The 23,343-nt window shown below is 49.1% G+C and overlaps 1 protein-coding gene across 6 annotated transcripts in view; it reads right to left on the reverse strand.

Annotated features, from left to right (window-relative positions):
- The window catches only part of RNF220 (ring finger protein 220), a 217,863-nt gene that overhangs the window by 49,993 nt on the left and 144,527 nt on the right, over positions 1–23,343 (reverse strand). For 5 of the 6 annotated variants that reach the window (XM_041421455.1, XM_041421457.1, XM_041421460.1 and 2 more), the window contains 3 exons: positions 19,103–19,148; positions 9,759–9,854; positions 5,606–5,648 (listed from right to left, as the gene is read on the reverse strand). In XM_041421455.1, coding sequence (XP_041277389.1) covers positions 5,606–5,648; positions 9,759–9,854; positions 19,103–19,148 — 185 coding nt within the window. Of the gene's footprint in view, positions 1–5,605; positions 5,649–5,794; positions 5,967–9,758; positions 9,855–19,102; positions 19,149–23,343 lie in introns of those variants that run through there. The other variant, XM_041421461.1, reaches the window with a different exon arrangement.

The raw sequence follows: 23,343 nt of genomic DNA on the forward strand, positions 1-23,343 counted from the left end.
GGCTGGAATCACACATGACTTGAGCATTCCTCAGCAAACACCCATCTGGAGAGAAACACAGAAACAAAGCCTTCTCTATCCTGATTGCAGACACAAATTTCTCTCACCTCATCATGCTTTTAACAGGGAAATGCAGGGAATGAGCAGTTTAATTATTCTGGTAGGACTCCCCATGGCCAAACAATTCAGTTAGAGCAGTCTGCCTGGCGAATTTATTAGCATTTTTAGGGGTTTTTTACTGCCATCCTCCAATCCATGCACTGCAGCAGTGACAAAAGGAAGACAACTTATTTTGGGTCTTCTACAGATAAATTCTTGGGAACATTTTGTCAGAACAAGCACCTGATCTGCTGCTGAAATGTTAGTGCAGAGCTGGGAAGAGAACCTCACTGCTCCAGCTCTACACCAGACCCAGCAGCCAGCCCCTATCCTGGCTTATTTAGCTCTGCAGAGCAGCAGCCCTTTGAGCTGCAGCGCCACAAGTGAAAAAGCCACTGGAGGAAAGAGGTGTTGAAAACAAATCCCCCTGCCATTTTCAATCTCTGGTCATTAGCAGTGGCAGCGTCGTGCCCACGGAGGCCAAGGGTGCCCCTGGTGACAGGAGGAACAGAGAGGGAGCAGCCTGGAAAGCACATCCGAGCGGCGCTGTCCCTGCCCGACACACGCAGCCCGGCCATCACTTCCAATCAGCGCGGCAGGGACCGAGCGGCCCCAGAGGCAGGGGCTGATTGTGGCGCTGTCCCGAAGGGGAGCAGCTCAAAAGAACACGCAAGTGAGACCACAGGATTGCTAATTAGTGTTGATAGATGCGATCATTTCTAATTAGCTCACTAATCCCTCTCTCCCTCGCTCCTGTCGCAGGAGCATGGAGAGGGGAAAAAAAAAAATAAGAAAAAGTCATTCTCTCCCTCCTGTAATTCAGGAAGATAAAAATGCAGCCAGTTGAGGACTGGATGTACAAAGAGGACAGAACTCAGGCAAGGAGGTTTTTGCATAAGCCTGACCCAGTCTTACCTCTGACTGAACAAAGACTCCATAGTTATTATTCCAACCTTCTGCCAGAAGGTGAGAAGTTCACTAGTTTTTATTAGCATTAATAATTATTATTAGGCTATCAGAGGGCTTCCAGCACCTCCGAGGCCCCACTTTTAAAGATGTACATTACCCCGGACACGGCTCCTGCTGCAAGTGCATGTTCTCCTTCAGGTTACACGAAACCATCAGGCACCCGGGGAGTTTAAGTCACCACAGCAGAGGAATGAGAAAGTAGCACACAGAGGTGAGCAAGAACTAGGATCCTCTACAAGGGCAGGGGAACTCAGCTATGGTCTCTGACTTAACCTAGGAGCTGTGCTGGCTGTGGAATTGCTCTTCCCTTCACTGATATGTATTTCTCTAATACGGGGCTATGCAAGGTGAGAGGCTGCTTGCACTAGAGAAGGAGCCAAACTGCACTCCACAGAGCCTCTGCTGCTGAGGGCACACTGGTCCCTGCCTTCACACAGGCGCAGAGACAAGGAGCCAACCCACCACTGCTGCCTTACTGGCAGAAAACACCGAGGATTTTTTCTAACAATGAGCCCTCCTCATCAAGGCTGAACCTCATTAATTCCTAAAGATCATGTTACTCTCTAGTCCAGCCAAACTTCCTGTGAGAAATGCTAATGGATTTTAGTTTTCACTGGTACTCCCCTCCCCAAGTAAAAATTCACCTTCAGGACACAGCACTAATTACCTCAGAAGTGCTCTTACATGGCATCTAGCAGTGGACATTGCACCAACCTCTCCTGCAGCATCAAAGGTCATGATTAAGTTACTAGCAATATCTCTTATGGTTCCCTCCACCAGTTTGAGTGGTCCCTTGAGTCCTACGCAGACATCATTAGCAGCTCCTGCAATGTCAGGCCAATCAAATAAAGTAGAAGCATTTTTGTCTCCTTTCCAGTGAAAATCATCCAGCTTTATTCCTCCCCCACCCATCAGCTACAAAAGCTCAGGACATGGTGCTGGTGGTTCAACAAACTGCACGATCCGTTTGGAGAGACAGGCTTGGGGTAACCCCCAAAACTGGACTCGCCTTCTCAGGGAGGTGCAAATGGAGCTTTGTAAGGACTTTACAACTCACCTGAGAACTCTGGAAACTTTGGAAATAACCCTAAACTTATGTCAAAGATATTCAAGCACAAGAACTAGCACCTGCTCTCTGCAAGTCTACTATAGGAGTCCTGAGGAGTGGCTACACCTACTTTTGTTAGATCTGTCACAGAAAGCTTTTGTGAATGATCAAACTCATCCGCAGCATCTGATGCAAGGGAACAATGGCAGTACTGGTGGAGCACAAAAAGCCATCTCAAGAAGAAGCAAAGCAAGGAAACAGATGGTCAAGAAGGAACCCATTTGAGGCCTTAAGTACAATTTGCTGCTCATCTGCCCAAAAAAGAACATTCAAAGGGCCAGATTCACAAGAGTTTCAGTGCAGCTTTCAGATTTGCATGGTCGAAGTTCCACAGAGATGATTCTGAGCAACCTTCAATGTGACACTATTCTCTAAGGTTGGCACCTACTTAACCTGCTGAACCCATGTTCTGATACACTAAGCCAAAGTTTGTGCCTCTAATTTTGAATGACTACCTAACTTGTTCTGCACTGCTAAACTCCACAAGCATCAATTTACAGGGTGGCTTAAAGTCTCCAGTTTGGCAACACTGGAAATAAGGCAAATGAAAGAAATGCTTCCTTTGTCACACAGGTTCATCAGGAATCAGCACCTCATATGCCAGGGTTCACAAGGACAGGACCTCTGGAAAGTGAGTTTAGCACAGGTGAGAAGTGCAGGATTAACTCACTGAGGCTGACAGGGAAGTTGTGATACAAACACTCAACCAAGAACCTAACCGACAGAACATTATTCTCCTGCTCCTGGGCTTGAAAATGCATTTGCCTTATTTACAGCTCAATTTAAGTCACAGGTTTGACTTACAGAATTAAACTTCTGGCCAGTCAGGTACGTGTGAACCATGTTGCTATCAGACCTAATCATGTTGTGGGCAGGCCAACAGAAGCTCACAGAAGACATTTCCCTCTCTACCTTTTCTTCCCTTAGCTCCTTTTGCACATTCCCAAATGAACACAACAGGATGGAAAACATCAAGGTCCAAACAAGACTGAGTCACAAACAGCCTGGCAGCCAAGATTAGAGTCAAGGACAATGTGGAAGAAGAGCAAACACTGTGAGCCATTTTTATGGGAGGAGTTTCCAGAAGTGCTTCTAGAACTCAGCTCATAAATGCTTGACAGAAATACCAAGATAAACTGGTTACAACAGTATTGAAAAGTACACATAAAACATAACAAAACAAATGAAATAGATTTTTATTTGACAGACTGCATTTGCTATATTTGAAGTTTCTGCAGTGTGTCAATGAGAATATGAAAAAAAAGCCAGCTGTCCTTGAACAAGTCCTACACAACTTCTGTTCATGTAAAATAATCAGGATTAGGAAACCAAAGTTGCATGATTGATTAGAAGCTCATTAAAATACGAGCTATAGATAAATAAGAGGGTTTTTTTCCCTACAGCACTCCAGTGTTCTCCATTTAAAGCATTACTGCTCAAATTACTCAACAATAAGGTGGCATAGCTTACAAATACTGCAATTATTTCAGTACAAACAAATGTGGAGGAAGAAACTAGAAAGCAGCCAGTGTCCAGAAGTACAGATGTAAAGACACATGCAGAGAAAGAAGCAGCAGAACCCACCCAGCCATGTGGCTGGGTGCAGACTGGACCAGACATCACTACAGGTATGTTCTGGGAACAGCAGTAATCGGTCACAAAAAGCTAAGGTCAGAAGGAACCAGGTCTGATGTAATCTGACCTTCTTTGGGACTTCACCTGAATTTCTGCATCCAGCTCCCTGACATCTGGACCCTCTTCATATCAGGGTGAAGTACAGAACAGACAGGAAACCACAGCATTATTAGGGCAGCACATATATTCTTCCATTTAGAATATGGCTGTACCACAAAAGGTACATAAAAAAGAGTAAAATGTCTAGCAAAAACAATGCAAATGCTGTACAAAACTACCTGCCTCCCTTTAGATGAGCATGGGTTCACAAAAACATCTAACAACACAGGCCAAGAAGAGCTCCCAAAAGGAGATCACAGTGTATCCAGGCTGTGCAGCAGCCCTGCTTTGGGATGGAGACAAAAGCACGAAGCAATACTGAGCCAGTTCAGCAGAGCACGCTCTCACCGAGAGCTTCGTCTCACACTGAGGGACTCCACAACACCAACAATTTCACAAGCCTGGCTCAGACTTCTAAAAAAATATTTAAAATAAGGTGACTGCACCTCAATTGCTGGCCTGAAAAAAGGTGGAAGGAGAGAGCTTAGCCCTAGCTATCCAACTATGATAAAGGAACAGTTTGACATCCTTGACTCCAGAGACCTCGGTCACACAAAACAAGCGACCAGAGCAGCACCTCGTGTGTCTGGGCCATGTGAAGTCTGTGTCTGCCTGCCAGCACTGGCAGCTCCCTGCACACATCCTGGAGTGCAGAGTGAGCCCCTGCCAGCAGTCACCTGTCACCGGTGCAAGGTAACTCCTTTCTTTGTTCTGTGGTTTAACAGACTTTCTGGAGTTTGCAGGTTTTTAGCCCTCTGGGTTGATATTTAAAAATTCTAAGGCTAGGTGTGAATTCACCTAAGTCTCACTTATCAAAGATCTGGATCAGTAGCTTCTATTTGCATAAGACTACACTAAACATGGAGGGCTTCAAATTCAAGAAAATGGTTTTGCTATGAGCACACTCTAAACCCTTTTGCTCTTTTGTTCAAGCAGATCTTCTTCTAAGTAAACTCCAAATGCTCATCAGATGTGTTATAGTGAACTATCACACCAGGAAGCTCAAGATTAATGAACCTCCTATTAACCTGAAAAACCAAATTCTGACTAAATACTACATCCTGAAGTAGCTACAAGCAGTACAAAACCAGATGACAGAACATTGTTACTGTGTACATGTTAAGTTCTGACCTCTGAACTTTGAGAAAAGTTTCAACTTCTTCAGCTTTAATAAAAATAGTTTCCTTTCAGCTTTTCTTTCCAATTTCAAAGCAGAGATGGGCTTCCTTTCTCTGATTTGGTTTTTTAATACCAGCCACTGTCCACTAGAAATAGTTGTTTACTTGTTAGGAGCACCCACAGATAAAAGTACCACACCAGCATCTATGGGTTAGAGAGGAAAAAAAAACCCAAACAAAACAAACCATGACGTCAGATGACGTTCAGGCTTCCCAAAAGTTTACTGCAAGATTCAGCCATGTGAGCGGTGAGAGCTCGGCAGCCGGGCCGCACAGAGTACACGGCTGTGGGGCCGGTTTCACACCGGCTGCGGGATCCCGGCGCCGGGAGCGCTTCCTAGGGGGGGCATGGAGGGCTTCACCCGAACGCCCCCGGTGCCCTCCCGGCAAATCGAGGCCCCGGCGAGGCTGGTGGCAGCTCCCGGCCTGCGGTGCGGGGGACACGGGGGTGCCACACAACTCGGCCCAACTCTGGAAACTTCTCCGGAGGGGCAGGCGCGATGGGGGCCGCACTCACCGTTCAGCCGGGTCTGCCGGTTCGCTCGCACCCGCAGAAAGGTCTGCAGAGGGGAGACAAGAGCGTCAGCACGCGGATGTAAACAACTCTCCCCTCGCCCGTACACAAGGCCCGGTCCGGTCCCCCCACTCCCCGCGCATCCCCGGGACAACGCTTCGTCCGCGGGCCTCCCCCCACCGCAGCACCCACCTCTTCCCGGCCCCCGCCGCCGGGCCCCCTCTTGCCGCTCTGCATAGCCGCGGGCGCCGCGGGCGGGCAGCGGGCGGCGGGCCCGGGATGCGGGTGGATGCGGCACGGCCCGGCGGGCGCCGCCGATCAGCCCCCGGCGGCCGCCGCCATGTTGGCCCCGGTCATGTGACCCGCGGCGCGCGGGTGAGAGTTCAGCAGGCAGTTCCCATGACAACCGACAGGGGGCGGCAGCGCCCGGCGAGCCCGGCCAATCAGAGCCCCGGGGCGGCCGGAACCCAGAGGATCTGGCCAATCAAAATTCAGGGGTTACGGGGGTCCCTGTGTACCTGACCTATCAGAAATCAGAGGTTACTGGGACCCTGGGGAGCCTGGCCAATCAGAAATCAGGGGTTACTGAGACCCTGGAGTGCCTGGCCAATCAGGAATCAGGACCCACTGGAACCCAAGGGCCATGATTCATCAGACCCCAAAGGCAGGTTGCTGCCCCGGGGCAGTTGACCAATCAGAGCCTAGGGGCAACTGGAAAGCAGTTTTCCTGATTTTCCTTATCCTGATTTCCTCATTTCCTTATCCAACAAGATTCCCCTGTCCAATAGTGATTGAGCACCCTTCAGTCCCAACATCACTGACCAATCAAAGCCTTAGCCCTGAAAATAACGCAGAGGCACAGACCAATCAGGCACCAGAGTGTCACTCTCCAACTTCCTCTGCCCAATCAGAGACTGGGGCCCAATGGCTCTTGGCCAATCAGAATCCAGGGATAATAAGACCCAAAGGCAGGAGGCCAACGGGCCCTTCTGTGGCCTTGCCATGAAGCCCTGGGAGCCTGCCCTGGTTGGGGCAGTCGAGCCTCGGGGAAGCAGGGCCCTGGGAAGTGGAGCCCGTCCTTCTGCCTGCTGACACCATCTGCATCTGGCCAGGCTGAGCATCCGCCTCAGCTCCCGGCCTCTGACACCTGCCTGCCCTGCCCAGAAATGGCCTCTACCACAGGAACACCTTGGCTACGGGCAGAGCCTGAGCTTTCCAGGCACTCCTCCCTCTTTTCCTTTCCATGCTTCAGCAAACCTGCGCAGTCAGAACTGTCTCATGGGTTTCCCTCCCATATCTGCTGCACAGTTGTGGAGGAGGATGGCCCCAGCAGACCAGCCTGAGATTAGGACAGAGCTGGGGTCTACAAACTGGGCAGCAGAGCTCCTATACACACAAATCCCATCCGTTCCCCTTTCTGCAGACTCCTCAGACTTTGTTTCCTGGAGTCAAACCTATATTTTGGGTCACATCTCTGGCCCTTGACAATCTGTCTCTTCTTCAGATGGAAAACAAAACCCACCCTGGTACACGTTTTGCTGCCCCAGACGATGATGGGCAGCAGGACAGTTCAGGTGCTGGCTGGTGAGCTTTGCACAGCCTGTCCTACATCCCAGCTCTGCCTGCCTGCTGAACACACAGCTGGATTTTCATACATGGCTCACTTACAGAATCACAGCTGCTGATTGTTTGCTTTACCCTTTTAATGAATTGAGCTGTCTTTTGGGAGGCACGCTTACCTGAGCTTGGGGGGAGGGAGGTGAGCCTTCCCTGGACAAGGATTTTAGGCTTTTGCTTACACTACACTTGCTATTCAGTCACAAATATTCTGTGGGCTCCCTCCAAGCCTGAAATGCCATCTTTGCAGCATGATGTTTCACTTGCAATTTGCTGTTGATTTCTCCACTGGGTATTCAGGGTTTTATCTAAATGTAACTAAAATGGCTTTGTTTTTACTCAAAGCTCCATCTGACAAAGCATACTGTAAGAGGAGCAGCCCCTACTGACCAAATCCATTGGCTGCCACTACCTCGGCCTGATCAGTCTCCATGTACCAAACTCCAGCTCCCCCAGGCTTGGCACAGGGGAGGCAGGAGGATGCCTCCTCCCCACATCCAGGAGCCACCCCACTGCCTTCACTGCAGCCCCCTCTCAGCATGGGGAGCAATTCCAGCAGTCCTAGTGCTGTGCAAGCCCCTATTTCCGTAGCACTCCTATTCATTAATCTCCTTCCCTAAGTATCCCCATTGGTATATAAGCACAAAGACTGAGAAAACGGAGCCACAGGAATTCTGAAAACCCAAATGCCAATAACTCACGTTCTAGCATGTTACTAATACAGTGTATAATCATGATTAGATCACAAGGGACAGTCATAATTCCAGCACACCTCTGCATATGGAAAGCTAAATTTTGCAGCCCTTAAAATCACCACCGTGAGAGTCTTCTGCTCTGCTTCCTGGGTTTTTTCCCTTGGTAAGCCAGGCAGGCTGAATTCTCGTTCATATTGCGGCTTTATTAAGAATACACTGAGGCTTTACACACCCTTGGCACCCACTCTGAGGTCCCTTTACACTGCCAGTGCAGCGTAACTCAGCCAGCACAAGCATAAATGAAAATCAGGCCCTAGAGGTGTTTTCTCCCTGCAGTGCAGACATACATCTCCCATTACACGTTTGCATTAAGGGCTGCAACCCTCCATAAAATATGCTCACAAACTTAAAGCACATTAGAGAGTAGCTGGACTCAGCACATAGAGGGGCTTCTGCTAAGAATATTTGTCTTTGAGTATGACATAATAAAAATGTACAGGAATAGAGGGCTGCAAGGGGCCACCAGTCTCACAGAGACTGATGTCTGGAAGAGTGGGAAGGGAGGGGGGGTTCTCCAACAAAGGTGCCATAGTAAAAATCTCTTCCATGCTCTTTTGAAATGAATATAATTTATCTATTAGCCTTAATAAACAGGCAGGAAAGAGAGCAGGATTACCTGAAACAGGCATTTCTGTATCTTCTGCAAGGTTTTGCTTCTCTTACTTTGCTCCAGCTTTTATTGTTCATGGGAGAGTAAAGCAGCTGTGATGTGACACCAAGTTATACCTCAAAGCCACATGGGAATATGATCCACAACAGATAATATAATCAATAAATAGGACAGAGGATGGAATAACGGGCAACAAATGTACAAATCTGCTACTAACAGGACCCATCTTCAGGAACACGTTATAACTGGGTCTGCTCAATAAGAGCCTTAGCACTGGTCATCAGCCTCTCTCTGCAGGTTCAAACACAGACTTGGCACCCACAAAGTGGCTGATGCAGGAAGGTATGAGTGCCTGCCTGACCCTGGGCACAGGGTATGGCTGCAGACCACCACAGAATAGAGGGTGATGGGCATTTGCCCCGCTGGTACAGCCTCAGCCCACCCAGCCTGTCTGCACAGCAGGCGGACACACGCTTGGGTCTGTGCTTGACCAACATTAATTCATCTGCTGTCTTTCAGAGCCTACCTGAAGCCAGTGGCTGAGTAGAGACTTGCAGCCAAACAGTTGGATGTGTGTTGAGTTGGAGTCAACTGTGCCAGCCAGCCCCAAAAGTACAGACAGACTTACAACCAGCCAAGCTGCGCTTGTGCTGCTGCCCTTTTCATTTCTTGCTCCATCTCCCTCAAGTTTTACTCATTGCATCACTGAAGTCAAGACCTGCTGCTCCTCTGGGAAGGAGCCTGTTTTATAAAACAGGCTGGCATTGGCTGTGGATTGTCCACACTCATTTCTGTCTTGGATGGGAATCATGGGTAAAAAACATCACTTTTATGAACGCTTCTCACTGGGCACAGGGTGGGTAATGACAAACATAGCCATGGAAATGAGACCAAAATGGTGAATATAGTGCAACAGAAACCTCTACAAAGATTTAAAAACATTTTTAAATACCACTGTGGTTCTAGTCAGAGCTGGGAGGACTTTGCAGACAAAAGCCCACCTTCACAGTCCTGTAAGGGGACAAGTGCTCATGTCCCCATGATGCTGGCAGGAGAACCAGGGCAGTGATTGCATAGCCAAGAACAAGGTTGTCACACAGAGAGAGCTGTGGGCACCGGGGTGTGCTGGCTCCCTGCCTAAGGCTGAGACCAGCAACAGCATCCACCTGCTTACCTGGTATCTGTCTGAGTGATGGATGTCATCTGAGGAGTGGGGTGATGCTGTCGGAGAATCTCCTTCCCGCTTGATTGAGGCCGACAACAAAATTGACTGCAAGAGAAAGGAGAAATTCATGTTGTGAGCACTGTCGAGCTCTCTGCCTGTCTCTGAGCTGTCCTCAAAGCCATGGACAGCATCTGCTGTGGGACTGTGCTGGGATGGAATACTGGGCTGTGGGACTGATTCTCCTCTTCGCAAAGGGACTCTGCCCCATGAGGGGACCAGGCTGCTGGGTCTAGGAAAGTACAAATGAATGGGACAGTCATTTATACCCCAGGTCTGGTGGCTGGGACAGAATCAGGCCCTGCTGGAAATGATATGTGAGGACCACAGCAGAAACTCTCATGATAAGGCACAGGAGTGCTGAGGTGGAGCAGTGCTTACATGTCCTCATCTGCCCTTTTTAAGTGCCACTAAATCTCTCAATAGCTTTGTAAACTGCACTAAAGCTCTCAGCACCTTTGCAGTGCAACTACCTCTTCCTTCAGTAATTATGCTATTTATTTTAATAAGTAGCACAGGAAAAAAAAAATAGCCTTTTAGAAGGTTAAAAAGCTCTGTGATATTTGAGACCTAAGAGATCACTGATAAACTTCAAGTCCATAGTAGGTAAGTCTAAATTCTACACACAGTGAACTCCAGCAGGAAAATTACTATGGGAGTTTGACAGGATCTGAAGAAATGTACGCTGAGTTGCAATTGAACTTTATGATTAGAGTACTTTGAGGGAAAAATGCAATTTAAAATTCTAGTTAAAATTATAAATTATCTAAACTAGGCTAAATATAGCCCACTACATTGTGAAAAAATGTACACTGGAAATGCAGCTCTGCAGATGTTTGTTTCTGAGAATCAGCTGGCAAGATTTGACAATAAATGACTGCTTGGAGATGTGTGTGTTTGTGAAGGGAAGTGTAGATATCATCTGAATTGGACAGGTCAAGTGTGGTGACAACATTATTAAAAAGCATAATACCTTGGAGAAAGGCAAGTATTCCAGAAATATTTGCCTCTGGGCTGAAATGAAACATGAAAAAGTGTGCATTTTTTGGGAAAGATATGAGAAAGTGGAAAAATGACTCAGCATACAAATCGGTTCAGTCAGCAGCAAGCAATCCCCCAGGCTTGGAGAGCTCTCCACGAGAACAGCACAGCAGCACAGCCAGCACGGGCATGGAGGGAAGGCAGGCTTGGGCTTGGAGGAGGGCAGTTTGGGTACCGAGTTGCACCCCACGGGTGTGAGCTGCCAGCCCTGCCACAGGGCAGGAGGCATGTCCCAGTGTGCAGTGCACATCTCTGCCATAAAGCACGGTTCTGCTGGCTGCAGGGAGATGTGATGTCCTGAAAGGGGTCACAGAGGAGTTGCCTGTGGGGTGCTCGGTTATTTCCTTGGCCAAAACCACTTCTGCCAGCTGAGACCACATCTTGGGGCTGGCTTGCTCCTCAGCTCAGCCCAACAGGGATGGGCACTGGGAGGGGCAGTGGGAGCCCACGGGCTGGGAGCATCCATCAAGGGCTGCCTCAAGAGCCCAGCCTCCACTTTCCAGGGGACAGACAGCAGAGCAGGGAGGCTCTCTAGCTTCACGTGTTGGCTAAACCCAACTAATGGGTTTAACTAATGGGCTTTGGTGAACAGCTCATTTATTTCTGGGAAAGCCCTCAGCAGAATTTCTGCAGAATGCAGTCCCCAAGCTCCTGCTCTTGTTTAGTTTCTTTATTTTCTAAATAGAGAGTGAGGACCATTTTTGAATAAGCAGGATTGCACATGTCCTAAAAAACAGAGGGATGAGGCTCAAAGCCTTCAGTTGTGACTCAGAATAACAGAATAACAGTTAATGCCCTAAAAAGTCAAGCATCCTGGAGCTGGGAGGGTTAAATCTGTTTTGTCTTTCAATGTATTCTAGAAAAGGGGAAAAAATTCCCATCTCCCCATTCCTCGACGACAGACAGACAAACCCTGCCCACCTCCCGCTCCCCCCCTCAGCTTCTGGTAGCTCTAATCCAATATTATTATGTGAAAAATGGTTGGGCTAGCTACGGAGACAGTAAATTAAACGTTATGTATTAGTTTTTAGCGTGTGGTCCTAGGAAGAATGCTGGCCCCATTTATTCCACAAACCTCCTGAGCACCATGGCAATGACCTCTGGAAAAACGCAGGGCTAAACTAATCCCAAAGATGTCAATCTCGAGGCCTCTTCTACATACACTTGCAGTTTAGATTAATAAACTGTCTATTTTTAAATTGTGTGCAAGCACTTCAATTTTAAATACCTTGCCGGCATGTTAAACACAGCGTTAGAGATGCCAAGTCACACTTCCCCTTCACTCTTAGGAAACTTGACTTCATTTGTTTTTCTCATTTCCCTGTGCTGTGCCACACTTTGCCTCTCGGGCAGCCATGGGGGCAGGCAGGGATGCAGGCTCAGAGGCTAAGGGATTAGAAAAGGCACTCACCACCAGGGTGACTTTGAATCCTGCAGGAGGCCAGCCTCAATAGTCCCAATTTTGGCTTCTTTTACCCCAGATTGTCATGTTGAGGCTGTTTTCCAGTGGCTGAGCAGTGAGGATGCCTGACCACAGCATAACAAGCCAAGGATTTGCTGTTCCCTGCACCACTCTGCTCATTCCCACACTGCTCCTGGCAAGCAGAGGAAGGGTAAAGATACAATTCCCATTGCTCTGTCAACTGCATTCTGAGAAGATGGCCGTGGAGGGAAAAGGTGCTCTCACAGCCCTCATGAATGCCCATGCTGCATGGCAGACCCAAATTCTGTCATTCCAGCCCAAAAACATGGTGCTGTGTGGAGACAGGCCCGATGTGGAGATGCTCTCTACCATGGGACCAGGTTCTCCAGCATGGTGGGAACAAGCCTTGATGCTGAGATGTCCCTTTTCCCTTGGGTTAAGGCCACCACCCAGCTCATCTGTGCCTGCCTGCCAGTACATCCCAGCTGCCCTTCAGAGCGCGTCTGAGTGAGGATACTGGGGGAAGAGGAGCCTGCTCCCTCCCTGGTCTCCCCTCCACAACTCCCACGATCCAAGCTGGAGCAAGGGCTGTATGTGAGTGGTGGTGCAGCTTCATATTTCTCCCTCCCCTTTAAATCATCTCTCCATTGGGTAGAGGCACTCTCCGTGGAGGTTATAAACCCTGAGAGGATCAGACTGAGCATTACACCTGGGGCAAGCTAAATAAAAAAAGGTCACCGGCGCTTTTTAAACATGGACAAAAAAGCAGTAAAATGTGTTTGAAAAAAAAAATCTGGCATTAAATCATGACTTTTTGCCTGCCTTGCCTCATTAAAAGTGGCCTTTTGGAAGGTAAAATTATCATTGTAAGTGATAAGATCTTTAAGAAAATAATTCACGGCTTCTTCACCCTTTAATATGATAGCCGCCACCGGCTAATTTTTTTCTTAATGGCAACGAGGCCATCAATCTTGTCCAAGCCCTGTACTCCCTCCTTCCTCCTGCCATGCTGGGCAGCCATGGCCCTGCTCAGTGGTTCCCTCCTGCCCCTTGGAGCCCAGCTGTGCCGTGCCAAGGAGAAGAGACGTGTCTGGATGTCCACAGATCCCCAGGGCACATCAGCCTTGCTCATCCCGCAAGGCTCCCACACGCTCCATGGACCTCCAATCCTGCTGGGAACGTTTCAGCAGCTCACCGGAACGAGGAGCAACACCTAGTTTGCATAAATAAATACAGGGGCAGGTTTGGAATGAATCAAATGTGCATCCTGCGGCCTGTATGCCAGCTGCTGCGATCGCAGGCCACCGGTGCCCAGAGCCGCTCCTCCCTCCCGGGGTGCGGGAGCCGCGGGCAGTGCTGCGGCAATGTCGGCAAGGACACGATGCCAACACCCAGCGGCTCCTGACCCGCGGCTGGGCAGCCCTGGGCAGCCCCGGGGAGGGACGGGTGTCAGGGAGCAGGGGAAATGGATGGAAATTGCCGGCACACGCCGCCCGCCGCCCGAAGCGCGGCCTCTCGCCGGCAGCCGGGGCAGGTGTCAGCGTCGGGACAGCCCCGCCGCTGGCTCTGACATTCTGCTGCCTCTCAAGGCCAGTCATTTCAGAGTATTAAAGTGCTGGACTCCTCTTTCTGAGAGCCCTGGAAAAACATAAGGAGTCTATTTTTCTTAAACAATCCATCACAGCTGCTGTCAGCAAAACAAATACCCTAACCCTGCTTTTTATGTATCTATACGGCCTTTTAAATTTTTTTTTTTTTTTTTTTTTTTTTTTTTTTTTTTTTTTGGCACAAAGTGTTCCCTGCTTGATGCATTCAGCCTTAACTCTGCCGTCTAAATAGGTACTTATCACTTAACATGGAGGTGATGGCTTGACATGTTTTCTGTCTCCTGCCCTCCCCTCCACGGTAGGGAAGACGTCAAAGTGTTGCTAATAGCTGTTATCACTTGGGAACTGTAACCCGAAAGCAATAAGTGATACCAGGCCTTGCTGTGATTTCCCCCCTTAACGCTGCTACCCGTTTTTTATGTTATTGCTGGAGTATGCCCAACACAAAGATGCTACTATTAGAGCTAAGTTTCCTAGAAGCTTTTGGATGGTCCACATTTGCTCTCGGGAAAAGTTAGAGGTAAAATTATCCAGAGGCTTTTAGCTGGCAGAGATAAAGGTGGGATGGAGCTGGGGATGAAAGGCTTAAATGTGAGAAGGGTGTGAATGGTGAATAGAAATAATGGTATCAGCAGCTTCTGGCCTTCACTGAAAAATTCCAGTAGTTCCCAAGCAGAATAAGCTTACAGAAATGTGAGCTACTAATTAATTTCTGTGCATGTTACAGTGACACCTGGGATTGTAATGGAGCTCTGCGTCCTTTTGGAAGAGACACCAGCTACATGGAGGGAAAAGGGGCCCCTTCCAGCAGAAGTGCCCATCAGCACTCTGGAGATTGAGGGGGAAAGAGGTCTGGCCCAGGTCTGCCCCTCTCTGCTCCTTCTGCCAAATGCAGTGGTTTCCCCTGGTCTAATGGGAGGGTACAGCTGTCTGGCCCAAAGGGAGTGAGGGGCTTTGTTTGGTCATGGGGCAATTTGTTTTATGGAATAAAATCTGGCAGATACTTGGTTTTGGAGTGACTCTGGTATTCATCACCCCAAACTGCAGGAAGCACAGCCAGCTAACACTCATCCTACGTAATTTCCTCTCCTTCACATATCTGTGGGCCGTTCTCATGTCCCCAGCTTGGCAATAGCTTGCCACAATACTCAGATTTAGCTTTTAAATCTTTCCTTGTAAATCACAGTTACAGAGGGAGGGAGCACAGATACGGGGAATGACTTTGCCAACCTCCCAGTCTGTCAGTGACACAAGAGAAGGAGTTAAAACCCCAGGGCACTAACACCCATCCCCATTCCTACCACCATGGACATGATATGAAGAAGTTAAATGATTGTGCTAGAAATTTCATCTCAAGTGAGGCAGCTGGGAAGGGCTAAATACAGGCATTCTGTCAAGGTTTAAGGCTCCAAATCTTGCTTGCTTCAAAGCTCTTTTTCCTTGGAGGGCTTTAGTGGTCAAATTTCCCACTTGATGTTGTAATTCTCTCTCAAACTGCTCGGTGAAGCTGTAAAATCACGGGGGTGGGTGGGGGAAGCAAAGAGCTCTGGCACTGTGGCTTGGTTCCCAGCTCTGCCGGAGGTCTGGGAGCAGAGTGCTGGCTGCCTGCCTGCGGGCACCCTCTGTGGAGCTGGGTGCACACCTAAACAAACCAGCCACAGGCATCTGCTGGGTGCATGGGATAGATTTTGCTCCTGGCCACTCACGTCAGTGTTTGCAGCAAGAGCACAGCCAAGACTGGAAGTGGGAAAGGCAATTTGCAGCCATGTATTAGGAAGCAGCAGTGGAAAATGAATACTGACCCCACCACAAGAGCTGGGATGCTTCATGAACCCAGTCTCTTCCCCTTCAGTGATCAGTACTTATATCAGGGGATAGAAGTTTACCTGTTAGGTGACAGGTAACAGTCTGCAGCTAATACCCTGAAATACAGGCAGTAGTGAAGTGCTCTTGGGTAGCAAGAAGGACCTGGGGATGCTGACTGTCCAGTTACCACCAGTTGCTCAAGGAAGAGTGGGAACAGTTGGATTTATACCTCACCAACATGGGTTCAACCCAATGTGTGCTCCTCTCCTGCCTTGCAAGAGGCAGCTGAGGCAAGGGGAGAAAGGCAATGAGAGAGCATGAAGTCTGGGAATGAGACCCAAGGGAACCTCTCACTGCTGACAGCTGTGTACAGACTCCTGGGCAGCCACAGTCCAAGCTCTGTGAGACTTTCCTGCTGCCTGCTCTGCCTGAGACCCAGGCTCAGGCCAAGCTGGCAAGTGCTGCAGGGAAGCTCAGGCCTCACAGAGGTCTGGGGCATGGCTGGCTTGGACAGACCTTCATAAAGGGACCTTCTGAGTGACAATCTGCTTGTCCAAGTGTCTTGTCCACACTGGTGTATCACCATCTATTAGCTTGGTCTCTAAGGGCAGATGAGGATCCTGAGCACTGCAGATCTGTGGTGCTGAGCACTGCCCTTTGAGCTGCCTTTGCAGAGAGGGAGCCCAGGCACCAAGCAGTGGCGCTGGCTGGAGCCCCAGCTTGCAGCCCTTGCTTGGCTGTCACTGCCTCAGTCAGCTCTGATAATAGAAGAATCTGATACAATAATCCTGCATTCATCACATCCCATGTTGAGTGATTGGATTTTCTTTGACATATTGCCATGAAAATTGACCCAGTGCAGTGAGTGACAGCTCTTCAGGGCCAGGGGAGCAGTGAGAGAGGAACATGCATTTACATCTGGCTTTTCTTGCCCGGAGAGATGTTTGCTGGGGCAACTGTGGGGAAGGAGTGGGAGCAGAGCTAGGCCACAGAGCACAAGCAGATTACATCCCCAGTTCCAGCTGCCCCCAGGAAGAGCCTCAGGCCAGCACAGAAGAGGCAATGGTAGTGATGCTATGGGCAAAGGTCCTAAATTAGCTCTAAAGTGGAGTTAGAGCCACTGGTGACCGCAGAAGTAACTGCCAGCCTGCAGCCATTCCAGTTTCTATGTCCCTGAGTGAAACCAGCCTGCCCTTGCTGGTTTTGCCATCGGACACTCCTGAGGGATGGGGAGATGCAGCCTCTTCTCCCATTGCTGAGCTGCTGGCCTTTTTGTTGGCAGCAGGAAAAGGTCTGGCCAGGAAACACTGCAGCAGTCCCCTTCCACCAGTTCCAGAGTGGTACAGATCTTCCCTGGAAATGCCTGCCAAACCTCCAGTGATGCCTGGGTGCCTGGACATGGACTGCAAGTCCAGTTTGGGGGTCTGTACCCCATTCCTCTGCCTGGGACTGTATCAGAGGGACTTCACAACCTGATGGGCTATTCATACCCCCATGTTGCAAACACGCAGTGGGCACAAAGGAAAAAAAAGCAGCCTTCATCTCCCCACCACCCTCCTCCTCAATCCCACCTGGTTACAAAGGGGCCTTTAATACCAATCTCAGGTGAAGGTGACAGCACTGTGCCTTCCCATGCCACACAGGACTTGTCTCCCAGCAAAAGCCACATAGAAATAATGAATCCTCCTGGGCTGAGAAGCTTTCAAGCTCTCTGAGAAGGGAATGAAAGATTTCCTGATTTCACCCTCTCCCTCCCTGCTCTCCCGGCTTCTTGAAGTTAATGTTCTTAGTCCCAGACGTGACGGGCAAAGGGAAGAGATCCATGTGGTGACAGGGGACGATTGATCTCTTTTACATAGAACGACGCTCCAGTCCCAGTTTAATCCCCTCGCTCAAGGCAAATGGGATTCTTTGTCAATGGAAACTTCAAAAACCTGGCCCTGCCGTGAGATGGACCTTCTTCTTTATCTGGTCTCTGTCAGTCACTCACTGTGTTTGCCTCCAAACAGCTAATCTGTCTTCCTAGCCGTCCTTCTCCCTCACAGGCAATGTGTTTGGGACCGCTGAGTTATCTACATGGAGTCCTGATGGGGAGGGAATGGGAAAACTGCAGTCCAGATGCTTTCATTTTGCTGGTGCCCTTTCCAGCTCCTTCAAGACATCCCAAGGCAGCCTCACACTCCGTGGATTATCAGCAGTGGTGGGTTTGGGGATTCCTTCCTGCTCTGCTGTTTTCATGGGAGAAAGAGTCAGGTCTCCACTCTCCTGCATGACTATACTTTGCTTCAGGGCACAGGAGCAAAGTATAGTCATGCAGGAGACAAAGGCATGGAGTACTATGGAGCATCATTGCAATTTCTGTTTTCCCTTGAAGAATTTGGGACATTGTTGGCGTTATTTGGAAGTCATCCCTACCTGCCAGGAGCTCAGGTCAGCACAGTGGCTCCCAGGCCTCTCCCTTGGTGGGGCAGACAAGCTGTTGATGTATTTGGCAAGACACCCAGCCCCAAGGAGAAAATCTAGAACTGAAATGTCAGTCTTTGCTTCTGACATCACATGCCAAAAAAAATCACCATAAGCTTCCAGAAAAACCAATGGGGAATGAGACTGAAAGTTAATTCTAATAAAACAAGCATGAAGATGTCTCCTGTGAGAGATGCCCTGCACTTGTCTGGAAGCCAGGAGCCTCCCTCACTTGGACTGTGGCATCAGAAGTGTAGAAGAACCTGGAGCATTTGCCTTTGCCCACCTTGGAGAGGATAGCATGGTTTTCAGAGGCTGTGCAATGCCCTGCAGTGCTCCCTGCCTCCTGCTCACCTGCCCAAGCCCTGGTCTTTCCCACCCCTGTGCCACATGAAGTCCAGCTGAGAGCAAATCAGTAAATTATGCCCTTTGCAGTGATGCCATGGTGCTCTGCGAGTTTTGTATTTCTGCATTCTGAGCCAAGGGGATTGGAGGTGGGTCCTGGGGAGGGGGTTGAAACTGAGATGGGGTCTTGTAGTGATTTGGGCTCCTCCTTAGGTGTGCTTCACTCCCTTGCGGCAGGCTCACTCTCCCCTTCCAAAGCTGGCATATGGCTCTGGCTCCAGGAACTCCCACACGTGATTCCCCAGGCTGAGCTCAGGCTGCGTGTGATCAGCTTTCATTAGCTGTCATTAGACACAATCTGGAGTCCCAGAGCCCAGCAGGTCCTTCAGCTCCTTGGCTGCAGAAGGAATGCAGAGCCCTGTGCAGGGACTTGGCTGCTCCAGCCCAGCTGAGTGGGGACAGCAGCTTTCCCCGTGCCACCGGCCCCCAAAGTGTGGCCACCTCCCTGGGAGACGTCAAGTAGCAGAACAGGGAATGGACTGGGAAGGTGAAGGGGTGTAAAGAGCATCCCTTGGGGGACAGGGAAAATATGCTGAGGTTTGCTCACTTACCTTGGGGGTGCCTGCTGCCATGGCATCCTTCAGGATGGAGCTCTTGCTGCCAAGAGAGAAGAGAACGAGGTCAGTCACAAAACTGGCAGGCAAGGAGGTGAGTGCTTCAAGAGATCTCATAATGTCAAATAGCAAAGCACATTGTTCCTCTTCTCTGGACCAACAGGAGCCTCCTCACCCTGCCTGCAGGGACATGGGAAGGAGGGCAGTGCCAGCTATTTCTCTGGCTGTAACAAAATGGTCATATGAGTGGAAGTCCCCATACCAGCGACATGAGTCAAACACTGACTCTCCCCCTGCCTGGGGCTTGCAAAGCTCCTCTCCCAGCACTGGGAAAAAGCAGAGAGCAAGACTGCAGGGGCATAGGGAAGAAAGCCAGGGAGAGGGTAGGAGAGGTGGTGAACCCTGTGAAGGGTCAGGCACAACGAAAAAAAGGAGGATAGGAAAGAGAAGGAGATTAAATCGGTATAAGAGCAAGGGAAAAAAGATTTCCTCAGCTCCAGGCACACCGGGGAAGAAGCAGCTCTGCTGGAGGCTGGAGTGATTTGTTAATTCAGCTTGTTCTCCATTTAGCAGGGAAGGAGGTCCCTACCCGGTGCTCCTCCTCGCCTGCCCTCGCCAGCGGGAGATGCTATAGATTTAATAACACCTTCCCCCCTCCAGACAGGTTAAACTTGAAACAATTACATATCAAAGCCGACATGGCGGGGAGGCCTGCACTGTAATTTTTTGGTTATTAAAGTAATCTCTCTCATGTAAATTCTCCTGCTAACATGCTGCAAACAGCATTAGGAAATAAATTATTTCCCCATGATTCGATTTGTCAATGCAAAGCACCTGCAGCAGGCAAAAGGCTCTTGAAATATGTTGCCAAGCCCAGTGCCTGTGCTTGTAAGCACACGCTGGTGGGGTGGCTGGCTCCCAGCTCCCCATAGCCCTGGGGAGATGATGGATGGGTGGGTGGAGGGGGGAGGCTACTGGGGAGAGGCGGGGGCTGGGGAAAGGGGGGGGAATGGAATTGTGTTTAATAACAAAATTTGTATGCAAGCCTGCATCCCAGGCTAAGGATGAGTGATCGGCAGCCAGAAAGTATTAAAAAGCCTCGCTAAACAGATGCTGACAATAGAACAAGACATATCAAATCAGATCTACTTCAGAAACATTAATATACACACGCACACACGCTCGCCCGCGCGCGCGCACCCGGCTCCGCACACCCGCGCTCCTTTCTTCTCAATCACAGCAATATGGGAGACATCAATAAATTTTTATGAGACTTTTAGAAGATCAACACGGTACTAGATGTGACAAAAAAGCAATGTGCCTGTCATGTTCGCTTTGTCGGGGACACTTTAGCCCCAGATGCCGAGCTGCAGTGCCAGCAGGGAAAAATTGAATTTGGCTGGCTTTAATCTGCCTTGATTTGGCAGATGGCTGGGTGTTATGAAATGAGCAGGGATGGAGGAAGGTGTTTTCTCCTGGGGCTATGGCCCCCCTCCTCTCCCAGTGCCACTGCCTTTTGCCCCCTGCCCTGAAATGGTGGAAACACGCAGTTATCCACTGCCATCAGGTCACTCCCAATGCCGCAGCTCTGCTCCCAGCTGTGATTCCTGGGGACCACGAATGGATGGGCTGGGGCATCACTTCTCACAGAGCCCCACTTCCCTGAAGGAATGTGCTGCAGGATGCTCACCAAGGGTACAGGATGCCCCGTGTCCTGTCCCCAGCTCTGCTCTCTACCCTCAGGAGGTGTCACAGAGTAGAATTAGTTCCTGCTGCCCACTGAGACACAGCCCTGGCACCACCTCAAACCTGTGCAAGAACAAGCATGATGGGAAATATTTCCATCCCCTCTCAACCTCCAGAAATTCACTACTCTGAATTTCTCAGTCACATGAAGTGTGAAACAACTTTTTTTTTCCTTTTATAATCCAAATGCCTTGTTAAAAAAACAAACCCATTTCCTGCCTTTTCTTGTTAAAGGTGTTTAAAATTATTCGTTTTCAAGGGAAAGAGGAAGAATATAATTAATTCCTCCTAGAAATGGTGTTAGGGCCAGGAAACTGAAGTTTTCAGAATGAGAGTCTCTCTGGTCAGCCAAAAGATCAAGCCTCTGCTGTTGGGACTGATAAGGAAGGGGACTGGTTTAGATAACTTGGCAGACTTTATTTTATTCTTCATCTGGAGGATTATTAATACTCACCCCCTTTCTTGCCATGTAGTTCTACTCTATCACTAATAAGAGTTTGAAATTTGTTTTTTTTTAATATCCAGAGATGGGTTAGGAATAGGCATAAGCCCAGGTCATCTGAGCACCCAGACCTTGCAATTTAAGCGTGCTTTTCCCAATCCCACTAAAGAGCCCCCTGAATTACAAGGGCTGCAGCCCCCTGCATCTCTTAAGAATGCTGGCAGCTAGCTCAGGATCCAAAGGCTGTCAGCAAAGAGAAACCTTCCCCTCCATAAACACCGCAGACAAATTAAAAATGGTAAAAGGGAAATCAAGACCTTTAAAGTTCAAACACTTTTCGGTGCCTTTTAAAGTTTTTTTGCTCTAGGCCCTTGCAGACAGCACAATCTTTGGAGACCTTGGGATTCTCTTTAATCACCCAGCCAGGCTGCAGTGGTCTGAAATGATTACACATTTACATAGTAATAACCCCAACACTCCCCACATTATTTCATGGCTAGCATATTTCCACTCAGTGAGTGATCCATGTGTTTTAAATTATAACCTGTACATAGGAAATTAGTTACTAAGTACGATATTCACGGGCTCATCTGACACTTCTAATTAAGGTGATTTACACAGAATTATCTTACGAAATAAAAAAATGGTGTTTTGCTAGCTAATAAAATATAATTACTACCCGCTTTTCTAAGTTACAGTTAGTTTTAATCTATTTGGGGAATTGTTTATCTAGTTCATTACAGCAAAACAACTTCTTTACCTTTTAGCCAACCCCCCCAAAGTACCAAAGAAGAGCAAGAAACACCCTGGGAAGAACCAATGATTTTGGCAACCTCCTTCTCTCTCTCCCCTGAAGACTGCACTTCCAAGTGATACAGGGCTGGTTCCTCACTGGCTCCCTTTCTTGGGGCTGAGACACCAGTTCTGTCAGTGCATTCATGCACCTCGTGTGTTTGGATGTTTTTTGTCCCCATGGGGACAAAATAAGGCCCCTGTCCTGGTGCTGCCAGAGGGCTCTGCCCAGTGCTGCAGCTGCATCACGCGTTAACAGGAGCAGCACAGCCAGATCCCCACATGTCCAGGACACTGCTCCTTTACACTGGGGACCGTCAGCTTCAAGGGGAGCCTTTCCTCTCAGCAAGGCTCTTCACAACGAACTCAGAACTAAGGCTACACCAGAGACATGCAGACGTCCTTTAATGCTAGGCACACATTTAGTTAGGAGCATCCCCAGGTGCAACTGGGAATTCCCTGGCGTGTCCCTGAGTGAGCTTCAAGGGGCTGTTCAGGCCCAATGCCTCTGTCATGATTTCCCAAAGGGCAGCTCAGCAAGCCAAGTGTGTGCCCTCCTTATCCACAACCCTGGGGTTTCCTCTACCCCTGCCGTGGTTGCTGTTACACACAATGACTTCCAAGCCTATTTCCTTTGTTATGGTCCTGGATTTTGGGGTGTGCTTGCCATGGGAAATAAAAAGGCACACGCAAGGAATGGTCCCTTATCATTCCCCTAAGTAGAAGCTGCTACACAGGGAAAAATCCGGTCATTAGCCGAATGTTTAAGTTCCCTGAGCTGGGGCAGCTGCAGTTGTTCCTGCTTATCCCTGAAGGACATTGAACCAGTAAGGAACAGGTAAGAGAGCTGCTGCCATGCAGCTGGAATCTTCCAGCTCTGCCACTCTTCCACAGAACCCCTTCTCAGCAGCCCCCTGTTTGACAGGCATCAGCCTGTGCAGCTCCCACGAGATCCTGCAAAACCAAAAGATTTCTAAAGGCTGCAGCCAATGATATATTTCATAAAAAACCCCAAAAACCAACCAACCAACCAACCAACCAAAAAAAAACAAACCCAAAAAACCCAAACCAAAAAACAATTGCAACAATTTATTTTTAGCTGTAGAACTCATGGCTTGAACATGCAGCCTTAGGATAGGAGCCCCAGCAGCAGAGAAAGCCTCTGGCAGAGCCGTGGATGGCAACACCAGCTGTAATGGAGCAGTTGCTGGGTAGAGAGAGAATTGGATTTTTGTGAATGCCAGTTTAAATAAGTGGA

Source organism: Onychostruthus taczanowskii, unplaced genomic scaffold (genome assembly GCF_017590055.1).
Source record: "Onychostruthus taczanowskii isolate IOZ18803 unplaced genomic scaffold, ASM1759005v1 scaffold7, whole genome shotgun sequence".
In the NCBI taxonomy this organism is placed as follows: domain Eukaryota; kingdom Metazoa; phylum Chordata; class Aves; order Passeriformes; family Passeridae; genus Onychostruthus; species Onychostruthus taczanowskii.